This window comes from Eubalaena glacialis, chromosome 1 (genome assembly GCF_028564815.1).
Source record: "Eubalaena glacialis isolate mEubGla1 chromosome 1, mEubGla1.1.hap2.+ XY, whole genome shotgun sequence".
Classification (NCBI taxonomy): Eukaryota; Metazoa; Chordata; class Mammalia; order Artiodactyla; family Balaenidae; genus Eubalaena; species Eubalaena glacialis.
Genome location: NC_083716.1, coordinates 153,718,429 through 153,733,110, shown reverse-complemented (window position 1 = coordinate 153,733,110; position 14,682 = coordinate 153,718,429). Strand labels below are relative to the sequence as shown.

Genomic DNA, 14,682 nt, shown 5'->3' with positions numbered 1-14,682 from the left:
GGAAAAGAAAGAGCAGAAGCAAAGGGGGATGGGGAAGAAGAAAAAGAAAGGAAGAGAAAAAACAAAACAATCCCCACAGGTTTTTCTGTGAAATGGGGAAGAATAAATCTTTCAATTGCCCCCGTTCTGCTTACAGAGGTTAGTAAAGAGAGAAGCACATCCTAAAATTTGTATCATATAAAGAAAAAACTAATTCCAAGCTATCCCAATGCTTTGTGTTTTAAAGGATAGAAATCCATTGACAGAGCTCTTTAGTGAGTTCTTGGCTATGCATGCGTAGGCCACAATGTTGATTTTTAGTACAAGATGGAGAAATATTCTGTTTATGAAATTAAAGGAATTTGGGGAAATTGAAAAAAAAACCTGGTAGAGAGGAAAATAAAATAGTCATAGGATGGAGAGACATTAGCTAGAACTTAACATATCCAGCAACAAATTCCCCATGGTGGGATATAGTTGATTATTATTATTTTTTATTAGACGGGTATATTACACTCAGTTCTCAGCTTATACCCCAATGTAATCTCCATCTGTAACCCCAAAACTCCACTGAAAATCTGAGACACAAAACTGGCTTGATTTATTTCCACATTTGGGGAATGAAGGCATAGACAAAGCAGACAAGAGTGACACTGCAGAAGGCATGATTTAAAATAAAGACGTAGACTGTTATGGAAGCAGGAAATAAGGACAGAAGATGATTAGGAGAAATGGAAGCCCCCAAGAATGAATACTAAGAAACAAGGAAACCCATAATACAGGAGATCTTGGGAAAAACCAGCTAATTTGTTGATGCTGTAGACACTTGATATTTTTGGCTGTTCAGCATCTACCTAACCTTGTATTAGAATCTAAAGTCCGATTTGAGGAATTAATTCTTTCTTACTGAATATAATCAGGCCTAGGAATTGAAACTTGCTTTGAATAGAGGAACAAAAAGACAACACTGGAATTCCAGTTCACCTGACCTAGCGCAGCCCAACCAGACTGTTTCCACCAAAAGGCAGCTGTTATTGGGTTCTGCTTCCTAACCTCCACAGCTCCTGGAGCTCCCAGGAGTTCCATGGAGTACTGGAGCTCCCAGTCTTCCCTCATTTGCTAGCATGGTTTCTTGTGCTCTGAGGTGAGTCCTGCCCTGAGAGTCCTGCTTTGACGGACAAGGTCTTTTAAGCTTTAGGGATGAGAATAGGGAGGAAAGGAAGAGAGAACAAAAGTTGAAAAGGTTAAGTTTGGGGGAGGAGGTTATCTTGATGTGAGACTGGAATTTGAAGACAGATGTAAAGGCACAGAAGCAGCTGTGGCGCGTGAGCCACTGGATGGGGGAAGCAAAAGGGGATTTTTAAGGTTCTCTGTTCCCTTCATCATGTTCAAGAAAACAAATGAAGAGCTTGAGTTATTCTGAAATTATTTGTGGTTGCTGCACTATCGTGTGATTTTATAACCATGATGTTGTTCATGTGGGTTATTGTTTTGTAATCTCCAGGGCTCTATCTGATTGTGTGTGACAAAAATCAACTCACATTAATCAGGCATAAAATTTGGCTTATGTGTCAAAAAGTTTCAGGAGATGATCTTGGATATTATGAGAACTCCATCCTCTAGGATCTGGCTCAGTCTGTCTGTCTGTCTGTCTTTCTGTCTCTCTTTCTCATTCTAAGTCCCTCCTCTGCATTGTTTTCTTTCTCTAGAAGGCTATCTCAGTGTGGTGGGAAAGATGACTCATGGTATTTCACGTGATCTTTACAGCCTGAGAAGAGAGAATCGATCATATCTAGCATCTAAGTCAGACCCTGGTAAAAATGACACTGTCCACCCTACCTGAGTCACTTTCCTGCACTTGTGGGAGATGGAGGAGAACCGAGCAAGACATCATTTCAGATGACTGCTCCAGTGTTACAGTGGGATGACTCCTTCAATCCATATTACAGGAAACTTTCTAGCTATTGGGCAGAGGAACAAGTGATATAGGTAACATTGCATCTCTTGTTAATCAAATGTTCTCTCAGTTGAGTTATTTAGAGCGCTATATGGGGTTGAATTTTTACTTAAATTTAAGTGTCTAGTTGTCTTCTCAAATGTTGTTCAGAGACTTACACTCCAAGTAGCTTTGAAATGAAAATTGATGGATGTGCAGAAAAACATGGAAATAGAGCCACAAGACAAAGTTAGAATAAATGAAAGTAATATTCATCACTGGAGGAATGTTAGACTTGCACTTAAATGTCACCTAGAAACACTCAATTCCTTTGCAGACACCCTAAGATGGAAAAATATCCACCAAGAGATAAAACTTGTATTTCCTTTTGTTTTTAGGACACACTCAAATGAGTTGCCTGTCGCATGCTAGATAGTACAATTGACACTAGAAAGAGATTGTAGAATTTCCAAGCTAGAGAGCTTCATGAGTTGTGAAAGATTATCATTCAAGTGTCAAGTATCTGTCAAAAACTACTTGTGGAAGTGTTGGCAAGAATGTGGAGGAAACGGAACCCTCCTACACTGTTGGTGGGAATGTAAATTGGTGCAGCCACTAAGGAGAATAATATGAAAGTTCCTCAAAAAATTAAGATTAAAACTACCATATAATCCAGCTATCTCACTTCTGGGTATTTACCAAAGAATTAGAAAAAAACTAATTCAAAGCCATGTATGTACCCCTATATTCATCGTGGCATTATCTACAATAGCCAGGATATAGAAACAACCTAAAGTCCATCAATGGAAGAATGGATAAAGAAGATGTGGTACATATATACAATGGAATACCACTCATCCATAAAAAAAGATGAAATCTTGCCATTTGTAATAACATGGATGACCTCGGGCGTATTATGCTAAGTGAAACAAGTCAGAGAAAGACAATTACTGGATGACTTCACTCATATGTGGAATATAAAAAACAAACAAAAAGAAAAGAAATGAACAAGCCAAACAAAAACAAACACGTAGTTGCAGAGAACAGAGTAGTGCTTACCAGAGGGGAAAGGTTGGGGGAAGGGTGAAACGGAAAAAGAGGATCAACTGTATGGTGACAGATGGAAACTAAATTTTTGGTGGTGAGCACACTGTAGTGTATACAGAAGTAGAAATGTAAGGCTGTATACATGCAACTTATATAATGATATAAACCAATGCTACCTCAATAAAAAAAAATTTAATAAATAAGCAGTAAAAAAAAAAAAAAAACCAAACAAAACAAAACTACTTGTTGATTGTTATGAAAAGTTTTTAATTTCCAATGATAAAAGCATCAATTTGGGGGGTACGTTCTGAGCTTAACCAAATTGAGAATGCAAAGAGAACCCTGGTCTTCTTTTGTATGCCTAAAATTTACAAAAGTATTAAAGAGGTCAAGGTCCTGAGCCCCGGTTATATGAAGGACCGGTGGCTAGAATGAGGAGTATAATGGTTGGTGACCAAAAATGACTCAGAAGATACTTTGCGCTCTGACTATGAAGATTTACTCTTAACCCAAAATAAAGTGGCATTTTTTTGTATTAACAAACATATTTGAATAATCTTTTGTAAGTCAACATAATAAAAAGTTATGTACGTACTGTTTGCTGTAGTTAAGGTGCATCGAGTGATTATTCCCAATTCCACCCTATTTTGAATTATACAGTATACATGTATGCCCCTTTCTATGTGGCTTTGCAGTGTCTCCCACTAAAGGAAGCAGGGTACTGTCCCCAACCCATTGATGTCGGGCTTGGCCATGTGACTTGCTTTGACCAATAGAATGGGTGGAAGTGACAGTGTGCCTTTTCCAAGCCGAGGCTTTAACAGGCATTGCATGTTCCCTCTGCTTGAACATCTATCATTCACCATGAGAACACAACGGGCTGGAAGCATATGGACATGTATGAAGTAGACCTGAACCCAACCCAGCCTGCAGCTTGGAGCTCAGAGCTGAATCCTGAAACTGAGTCTTTACAAGTGACTTGCATCAACTCACAGACCCATGAGGGAGAAATAAACGCTAGTTGTTTTAAGTCACTGAATTTTGGAGTGTTTTTTCATGCAGCATTATTATAGCAATAGCTGACTAATAGAGTAGTATTTCTTTCCTCTCTCTACAAGTGTTTTGAAATTGATGTTGCATCTAACAACGCATAGCATCATAGGATCAAGGAAATTCAGTAATTATACGGTTAATCATTTAATTAGAATTATGAAGTGGTACAAAAATGATGCGAAGAACACAAAACACAGAGACCTAATCTAATCTGAGAGTCAGGAAATGTTTCTCTGAGGGAATGACATTGAAGCTGAGACCTAGCTTTTGGCTAAACAAATTTGGGGAGTATGGGGGGAAGTATTCCGAGTGCAGGTAACAGCCTTTGCAAAGCCCTTGAGGCCAGAAAGAGAACGTCATTGAGTACAGAGAATTATCTGGAAAGCAGAGAGGAAACAGGAAAGTGCCAAGAGAAGAGAGGTTGGTGAGGTTCAGTTTACCACAGTTTTATGGGCTGAATTGTGTCTCCCTCAAAATTCATACATATTTTTTTAAATTAATTAATTAATTTTTTTGGTTGAGTTGGGTCTTTGTTGCTGTGTGCGGGCTCTCTCTAGTTGCGGTGAGCGGGGGCTACTCTTCTTTGCGGTGCGCAGACTTCTCACTGCGGTGGCATCACTTGTTGCGGAGCACGGGCTCTAGGCCCGCGGGCTCCAGTAGTTGTGGCTCATGGGCTTAGTAGTTGTGGCACGCGGGCTCTAGAGCGCAGGCTCAGTAGTTGTGGTGCACCGGCTTAGTTGCTCTGCGGCATATGGGATCTTCCCGGACCAGGGCTGGAACCCGTTTCCCCTGTCTTGGCAGGTGGACTCTTAACCACTTTGCTACCAGGGAAGCCCAACATTCATATATTGATGTCCTTAACACCCAGTACCTCAGAATGATTTGGAGCTAAGGTGTTAAAGTGGTAATTAAGTCAAAATGAAGTCATTAGGGAGAGTCCCAAAGTCAATCTGACTGATGTCCTTTAGAAGAGGAGATTAGGACACAGACACATATTTTAATGCTTTATTTTTCTTTTCTAATGTTTTAAACATTTAAAATTTATATATTTTACAGTCTCTCTGTTACAGCTCTATTATCTGAAATTCCTTGGGGTTTAATTCTGCTGTGTTTACTCTTTCCTGTGTCTCTCAAGGCGGATTGTTACCTTGTATGTGTTGTAATTTTGAACAGTGAGCTCATTTTTGATAGGCTTCATCTGGAGGCATCAAGTGTGGCCTGTCGTGAGGTTTTATTACACCAGATTTTTTTCTCAGTTTGCTTGTGCTGGGAATACACTGAATCTCAATGTGGAGTGTTCAGGGCCATGTGGTTGACACGAAGCTCATTTGAGGTACATGTCTGTGATTACAATTTCTCTGGAAAGGCTTGTTTTCTACCCTGCACCCAGGCCTCAATAGCTTGCTTCCTTGTTGTCTCTTTGTGCTAGTGTGCAGATTATTTCTCCTCTACCAGTTCATGGAAGGGGAAGCCCTTAAATGATCCTGGATTTATGTAAGAGGTTCAGTTTCAAATCCCCACCTCTCTGCAGAATTTCCAAGGTCTTGTCTTCTGTGTCTTTCTGAGAATGAAAATGAAAACTCTTAGGTTTCTGAGACATAACCCCACCCTCGTCCACCCCAGCTCCTATACTGCCTAGTTAGTTCATGTGGCTACCACTTGGGCTCTCAGTTCCTTCTTTCTTTTGGCCCCTGGTGATTTCTCTTACTTTCCCGCAAACTCAACTCTGGATTGAAGAGGATAAGGAAAACATTACATGGAAAAACTTGACTGCTCCTCCTTCCCCTTCCTGAATAATTCATTTCTAAAGCCATTAGGTGAGACAGAGCAAGATTGGAGAATATCAGGGTCCAAGGAGGATGAAGAGAACATCCAGTCAAGGATGGCAGGCAAAAAAGCATGAGGAATCAGCCTGAACAGGGCGAGAAGGTATCCACACAGGGGAGTCAGAGCCCAAGCAGGGAGAGGAGGGCATCTGTGTGTGGGAGGGGATCATAGCAGGGATGGGAGATTGGTTGCATAAAGTGAGGTTGATTGCGTAAGTAAATATTTGAAGAATTATGGAAGCTTGTCTTCTCACTATTAGAGAAGGGGTTACATATACAGAAAGGGAGAAAACTAGAATGAACATGTGATTGGAGGTATAAGCATGAACTCGTGGTTTTCAATATCTATAGATAAATATAGATAGATTTCAATTTCTATAGCTAGAAATAAATATAAATGTTAATATATGGTACACACATATATATAATTCCTGGCTGTATGTGGGAAGCAGCAATACTACAAAAACAATGAACATACATAGCACCCAGATCTTGGCTTCCAAATACCATATTCCATTAAGAAAAAAAAAAAGGAAATTTTTAGAGAAATGCCTGATTCTGGGGCTGGGGGAGAGGAAAAGTACAAGAAAAACCTGGAACTTCTACCGTAAACCAAAGAAGTGTTAAAAAAAAAATGATGGGCACCTATCAAAAGGGCCTAGAAGTCAGCTTAACTGAACTCCTACTACCCACATTGGACATAATTTGAGTATTCATATGGATAGTAACATGATAGTAATTCATAGAATTTACAATATTAAGTAAAATAAGAGACCAAGAGACCATATCGGCATAAATCAATGAATGAATGAATGAATGAATGAATTTAAAGTTTGATGAGGGACAGGATATTTACATGGTTTCAGAGTACCTCCCCACAAAAGGGGGAAAGTAACTTTATGGTGGAAGAGCCTGGAAGGCATCACTTTTATCAAGTGGTGACAGTGAACATCAGCTATTGAAACCATGCATGACCTGGTCTGCTTCTCTGAGAGGAACACAGCATCACTTCTGTGATACTGTGACCTGAATCCAATCCTGAGGAAACTTCAGGCAAATTTAAACTGAGGGAAATTCTGCAAAGTAACTGGACTCATCTTCGGAACATCAAAGTCATGAGAGTCCACCATAGACTGAAGAATATTCCAGACTGAAGGAGACTAAAGAGACATGACAAGTAATCACATGACAAGTGTGTGATTCTGAAGTGGATCCTTTTGTTACAAAAGATATTGTTGCATCAGTTGGTGAAACTGGAATGTGGTCTGTGGACCAAAGGGCAGGAGTGTATCAAAACATATTTCCTGGTTTTGTTAGTTGTGCTGCGGTCAGTAGGAGGATGTTCTTATTTGTAGAAAACACACATTAAATTGTTTGGGGCTAATGGACCATCTGGTCAGCAGTTTATAAGTATTCAGGAAAAACAAGCTATTTGTACTGTATGTCTAGCTTTTTTGCTAGGAAAAAAAAAAAGAATTTTTGATTGTTTCAAAATTTAAAGCGACCAATAGCAAAATAAAAAATATGTGATGTAGCTTAAGTAGTACTAACTATTCTATTCAACAAACTAGAAAAAAAAAAAAAAATCCAGCCAACTAAACTCTAAGAAAATAGGGGAAAGAAATAAAGGATCAAACAACAAAATTAATGAAGTAGAAGACAAAAAAGCAAGAGAGAGAGGATACATAGGGACCCTTCTTCACCATTGGGCAGCTACTAGGACTTTTGTCCTTACTTGCATGAGCAATGGATGCTCCTGCAGAAAGAGAGGGGAAGAGACAGTTCTCAGATTTTGAATTTCAAAACCCTGGGCCTTTGTGTATCAGACATGCCCTAAAGATCTGAAATCATGATATTAACATCACAAACAAAAGACTGGGGAAAAATAGATGAAAATTCAGTGTATTTCACCATATATTAAATGAAGTCTGTATAGGTTAAGGAAGAGAAGAAAAGGAGAAAATGGTCAGAAGGAAAGCACAGAGCTTAAAGACTGGTGGTGTCTCTGAAAAGGGACTTTGGCGCTGATCTTCCTGCACCTGACCTGGGAGAAATGTCCATGGTTAGCAGAATCTGGGAGCAGAGAGCTAGCTGGTCTTGTACCTTGGGGGAACCCAAGATCCTCTAGCCTCACAGGTTCCCTGTGCCCACCACAATGCAGGAGCAGTAGAAGAGAGAGATGGCTGTGAGAGTGTTCAGATAACCAATCAGAGAGAGCCTCTGTGTTCCTGATATCCCACTGAGTCTCTGAAAGAACCACATAGTTGCTATAGGCCCAGAAGTCTAAGAACATTTAACCTAACAGGTTAGGGTTAGGGTTGGCTTAGACAAATTAATAAGGTCCAGATAGGATGGTGACATCTCAGAGACTTGCATGGATCAACCCTGGAGGACCAGAATTGGTGACACATCTCTTAGTGAATGTCAGCGTGAATAGATGATGGCTCCCATCCTAGCATCCTGTTTATTTGTAAACTATTCTGAACATAGTCCCCAAGTTATTAGATAGGTGGATGGATGAATGGCCGGCTGGATGGATGGATGGCTGGCTGGATGGCTGTCTGGATGGATGGATAATAAAAGGGCAATTCTTAAATTATATCAGTCTAAAAGCTGCTGTGTTATAGAATTTCATACTGCTAAGAATGCCACTAAGACAATAGCCAAATTGCCCTCATTTACTCATGCCCATCCTGGCACTGCTTTCCAAGATGAGCAGCAACTAAGACTGGGAGAAGAATAGGTTCTAATATCATTTTCGTCTGCAGCTGAAATAGCCCCAGAGTCAGTAGATAAAGCAAGTGTCTTTGCAAAACAGTACGTTAGGAAGAAATACCATTGGAAGTTTCAGACACTAAAAAGTATTTTTTTAAAAAGACATTTCTTCCATGTTTGCTTGTTTACTAAAGACAAATAAAAGGCATTTGAATTATTTTCTGCCCTGTTTGGAATCTTCTCTTTTTATCTTGGCCTTACCAGGTTTTTATTTGTATACTTAGGGAGATCTTTATGGAAGGAAAATTGTAATTCTAAAGCAGTCTGCAAACAAACACTCACACAGCATAACCAAACCACAATTTTATGCAGATTTTTTTCTCTATCTTAGATTCTGAGTTCTTAAAGGAAAATGTGGATGCAGTGGTGTGTCACAACTGCTATTAGAGAAGTCCAAGGGAAAAGAGTACAACATGATGATCGGCCTTGGCAGTCTCCACATACAGCGCGATTATATTGTAATACTGTTTGATGCAATGATATGTTTGATCAGTTTCAAGAGATGAATATCACCTCACTTCAAACAATATGATACAGTCTCATTGTGTGGAATTATGGCCGCTGTCAATCAGCATATGGTATAACCCTTAAAGTGCCATCTTTGGGGAATGTCATAAAAATGATTGCAACACTTGCATTAATTAGTAAGTTTTTGCACTAAAACCAAGCAAAACCTGTTAAGGCAATTTATCTGCTATATCTCTGTTCATTTTTGTTATCACAGAAACGTGTATATAACCCACCCATGCAAACACTCAGCCAATTAGCTCAACATACTAGAACAGCCGTGCTAAAAAAAAATCCTAGTGTGAGTATGAGCTCCCCTCCCCCATATAAATCAGTAAGCTATATTTTCTCTATTTTGTTTTATGGTCCCCAGCATACCCTTACCTTGAGCCAACTATCCTATCAAAGTGAATGGTGGGTGCAAAGTAAAGGCAAACATGAAATTATCACGAGGTCTATGGTCTTGACAAGACAAACTCAAAATTTAAGCTCGACAAATGACAAATAAATGGCAGGTGTACATGTTTAGATAGAATAAATACAGATTAAGAGTCCTTTGAATGTCATTAATTTCACTTTGTCAATGTTAATTGTTAGATACATTTTGAGGGAAGAAGAATTACAATCTTTTTTTTACCTTAGGTATGGAATATTTTCCCTCTTGGTGTTTCTCTGTTATCCATTAATTTGCCATTGTCACCCAGTTATACTATTATTTCAATTTTCCCCAATAATACATAATTTGAGAAGTTACTGGTTTGACATGGTACATACTGATTTGACCTGAGACTTAACACACTTTCCCAAGGTGGTTAACACCCCCCAGATTCAACTGTTTTTTGACAGTGTATGTATCACTGGAGTGTTGTGAGCCTTTTCCTGAGAAATTCCTCTCCCACCGTGTCTCCTGGCCTTCCCCTTTCCAGTTTTCCCCAGTGTCCTCTATTCCTGTTATCAACTGAGGAAACACCTGCTGTGGTAGGCAGCCTCCTAAGGTGGCCCCCAATGATCCCTGACTCCTAGTATTCACTAACTTGTGCAATCACCTCTCCTTGAACCTAGTGACTTGCTTTTAATGAATAGAATGTGGGCAAAGTTATTGGATGTCTCTTTCATGATTAGGTTATAAAAGACCATGACTTCTGTCTTGCTAGCAGGGTCTCTCTCTGGCTGGCTTTGAGGAACCAAGTTTCCATGTTGGAGAGCCCCATGTGGCCAGGAAACGAGAGCAGCCTCTGGCCAACGGCCAGCGAGGAACTGAGACTCTCATTCCAATAGACTAGGAAGAACTGAATCACAGCTACTAATGTGAGCTTGGAAGCAGATCCTGCCTCAGCTAATGTGACTGTGCTACCAGCTGACTTCTAGATAATAGCCTCCTGAGAGGCCCTGAAGCAGGGGACCCTGCTAGGCTGTGCCTAGGTTCTAAACCCACAGAAACTGTGAGATAGTAAATGTGTGTGGTTTTAAGTCACTAAATTTTGGGTTTGTTTGTTGTATAGCAATAGACAACACAACTACCGTGTCTTAGGGAACATACTCGGTAGCTCACTGCAGCTAAGTTTTGTGGTGAGTAGTAAAATAGTGCAGTGGGGCTACGATTCTTCACACTGATGCCTTCAAAACATAGACTTCCTACTCATTGGCAAGCTATGCAGAAGAGCTGACCCAGTCCGCAAAGAAACACGTGAAGTCTCTAAGACCTTCCTGCAAATACCTTACCATTATTCATGGGCAAGAAATATTGACTAGTGTTTACTCTTTGGGATAGGGTTGTAAGCTTTGAAGTATAAAGGTGCTATTTCTTTTTCCAAGGCAAGGTTTGGCACATACACTTACTGGGACTAGAGAAATATAAAATGGTTTTTATTCATGTCGTGAGTGCTGTATTCTTAGACACATCTCTCTGGTTTCACAGATTTTTTCACACCACCACATCATGTCAGCAGTTTCTTGAGTTCTAGACTTCGTGGTAGAATTGCTAACAATCCCGTTAGAGACTTCAAAAAACTTAGAGGTAGGTGGTCTTATTACCAGTAGCTGACATGATCTGAAGACTTGTTCCTGCAACAGGGTTATATAATTTGTGAATTATGTTATCATTTACTCAATTATCCACATTAATAGAGGGGAACCATGATGAAACTATTTAGTCAATAATCAAACACATTTTATTTTGAGATTTCATCGATTTATACGTACATATTAGATCTCTCCTAGGTATGTTCAACCTAATATTAAGATCTTCTTGTTTCTTTGATTCATACCTAGTGCTGGTACAAAGAGAAGACAACCCAGTTGAGTAGGAGAGGGGAGTTAATTTGGTACTGAACATGTTTCATGGGTGGGACATGTGTGATTTATCACGAATTGATTTATTTAAAAGGTCCCTAAGTAGTCTAGGATTTAAAACAACAATGGAAAAACAATAACAACAACCACCAATGAGGCTTCTTTCCTTATTAGGTTAACAAGGATTTCTAAATGAATTACATCCAGGCAAGGCGATAGAGAAAATGGCTTATACACAGTTGGTGGGAGTATAAATTGGCATGACCTTTTTTTCTAGAATAATTTAACAACATGCTTTAACATTTTAAGTCCATTTCACGTCTAGGAATTTATGCCAAGAAAATAAATCTGAACTTGCAAAGATGTTAAAAGATGTTTATTGAAGCACTGTTTATAAGAATAAAAATTGACTGCAACCTAAATATCTGTCAATAGAATTAAATACACGATGAAATATACAAAATAGAGGCTACCATAGCCAGTTCAAGGGGAACACTTGTGTCATGGAAAGGCATCAGAAATATACTGTTAAATTTTTAAAGCTAGTCAGTGAACAAAAGGGTATATATACTATGGTTCCAATTTTTTTTTTTTAAAGTCAACCTTGTACATGCATGGATTAACACCTGAGAGATATATATGTACACCAAATCATAACAACTGGTTTTCTCTAATAGAGGAATTATAGGGAGATATTTGAATATTTTCCAGTGAGCATGTATTATTTATCAGTCAGAAAAGATAGCTATTTTCACTTTGAAAAAATTCTAGACATTAATTTTTGCTTTTTCTGTTTTGGGCACTGAAAAAAAATCAACCCATAATCATCTGTTTCTTCTTTCCTCCAGGTGCTCATCTAGTTTTCATTCATTAGCTCAGCTAACGTTTATTAAGCACCTATCATGTGTCCTGTGATAGTCACTGAATTAACAATAATAAACAAGAGTCTCTGACTCTAATGAAAAAGACACGTGAAATTTCACATGAAATAAAGTGTGTAAATGCTCCGTTAGAGCAGATGTAAGATAAGGTGGGGTGGAGGAGGGAGCGATCAATTTTAAATTATGGAACAATTCATGAATTTGTGCGTCATCTCTGCGGGTATTTCTTCCACTACAAAAGTATAAATGTCTTGAGACCGATTCTATAACATACACTTTTAAAATAATCTCTTTAGTGTCCAGAATCTTGATGATGGTGTGCCCAGTGTTCAAAGAATACCTTTATGTTCAAGTTATTCATTTGCTAGAGTAGTGGGTTTTGAATTTTTTTGGAATTCAAGACTAGAGTTCCAATACAAGAATATGCAGTGGCACGTTGGAATGGATTTAAAAATTTAAAGCACTCCACAAGTAAGCAATAACTTCAAGCATAGCAAGGTCTTAGGGTGTCTTTGAAAGTATCCAGAGTATCAAGATAAGCTAGTTAGTTCACATAGTGCCCCTGAGCACGGAGCCAGTGTTCGAGCAGAATGTTTATATTCTAACAACACCTCAGAGATGAACTGTATTTGTTTGAACACATATGTAATCCATACAGAATATATATGTAAATACACTCACGTAAGCATATTTGGGAATCAGAGATTTAGTAACCATGCCCTCCTTTCATTACTGATTTGAAGTTTTTTATTGATCACAAAGGGCTAATTGTTCGGTAGAGCGCCTACCTGAGTGAACCTTCCATCAGGACCGACACGAATAGGAGCTCGTTAAACAGCTTAAAACAGACCAAAATCTGACGGCACACCTGGGAAAGGTGGGCTTCTGGCTCAGCTGTTTCAGTGGAGACTCTGTAAGAATGCAGAACCCTCAAAAACGTATTGTCTGCTTGCTTTCAGTTGAGCTAGTCAGTTCAGTTGAGATCTTTGTTCATATTTTTTTAAGGGACTTCAGGTAGCTGGGGGGAAAACTCATTGGGGTGGTTCATTCAAGGAGGACTTGCCCCAAAGATTTTTATACTTTACCCACAGAGATTGACTTAATCTGCCACTTTCCTTTCTTTATTTTCCTATCATTAATCAGATGACACACAGATAGAAGAACAGACGAGGAAGAGAAGTAAAAGAAGACATGAGTGAAAAAGAGAAGAAAAAAACTGAATATGGTAGAAGGATCAGTTTCTCCATCTATCACTATGAGAATTTTAGGATATTCATGGTCAATAGTGACCACACTTGAAAAAGAGTTCTTTGGGATGAATCCCACCGTGTGCGACTTAGGTGTTAAAAACAAGACAACAGGCCCCCAATGAGATCACTTATGCTAAGCCCCACATCACCAAACTGAGACTTAATTACAGTTTTGGCTCTCCCAGAAATGGAATCTTAAACCAGTCAATCAGAAATCTCCAGATTAGCTAATAATAACTAATAATCTCCAGATTATTAGTTACATAATCTGCCTGGTAGCTCCCTGCCATCCCCTAAAGGAAAGTAACCTTGCAATAACCAACGCACTTTTTGGCCTAGTATAACTTCTTTATTCCTACTCCCTTTTGTCTACAAAAGTCTTTCATTTTGTACAGCTCCTCAGAGGTCCTTTCTATCTGCTAAATTGAATGCTACTTAATTCGAATCAGTTTTTGCTCAAGTAGAATCTTAAAAATTTTAATATGCCTCACTTTATTTTTTAACATAAGCTGTAATTACATTCTGAAGTCTGAGAGACATTGCTCAGTTGAAAAGTGTGTAGGCTTGAAATTGGGAGCTATAGGGCCTGGTCCAAGCCTTCTCTAAATGACTGTGCAGTGGAGAGCACACTATCTATCCTCCAAGTGTGCTTCAGTATCCCTATTTATTAAAAACCAAAAGGAAAACAATGCTTAACCTACCCATCTCACATGCCTGATGTGAAAATGTGAGAGACATCAAGTACATGAATATGTTTTGAAAGATTCCAAACAAATTGCAAAGTTCAGACATTAAAATCAAATAAAGGTTTTTTTAGGGTGGTGTTGACCAAGCAAAATATTTCCGTTAAAATATTAACTGATGAGTTCAGTTAGTAAAAGTCTGTGACTTGCCAAAAAATGGATTGGTATTAATTATAAAAATTACATTAGAATTAATGCATTCATTAATGACCTACTAATCAATATCAATTGAAGGTTTATTATTTTAAGGAGGATGGCCAATTAGCAGTTTGACACCATGAAAAAGAGATAACCAACTGACTGATGGGTCCCCATCAAGTTTAATTTTAATTTGTTTTGAAAGTATCTTCTTGAGGAATGAGTTTAAATGCACACCACTCTTTATCCTTTCAG

General features: G+C 38.7%; 1 protein-coding gene across 16 annotated transcripts in view; it reads left to right on the top strand.

Annotated features, from left to right (window-relative positions):
• GTDC1 (glycosyltransferase like domain containing 1) overlaps positions 1-14,682 on the top strand; it is a 533,399-nt gene that overhangs the window by 437,753 nt on the left and 80,964 nt on the right. Inside the window, exon 14 of one of the 16 annotated variants that reach the window (XM_061183754.1) lies at positions 13,440-13,681. The exons of the other annotated variants lie outside the window; for them this stretch is intronic. Within the exon in view, the coding sequence (XP_061039737.1) occupies positions 13,440-13,454 (15 nt within the window). The 3' untranslated portion in view covers positions 13,455-13,681. Of the gene's footprint in view, positions 1-13,439; positions 13,682-14,682 lie in introns of those variants that run through there. 16 annotated transcript variants of the gene reach the window in all.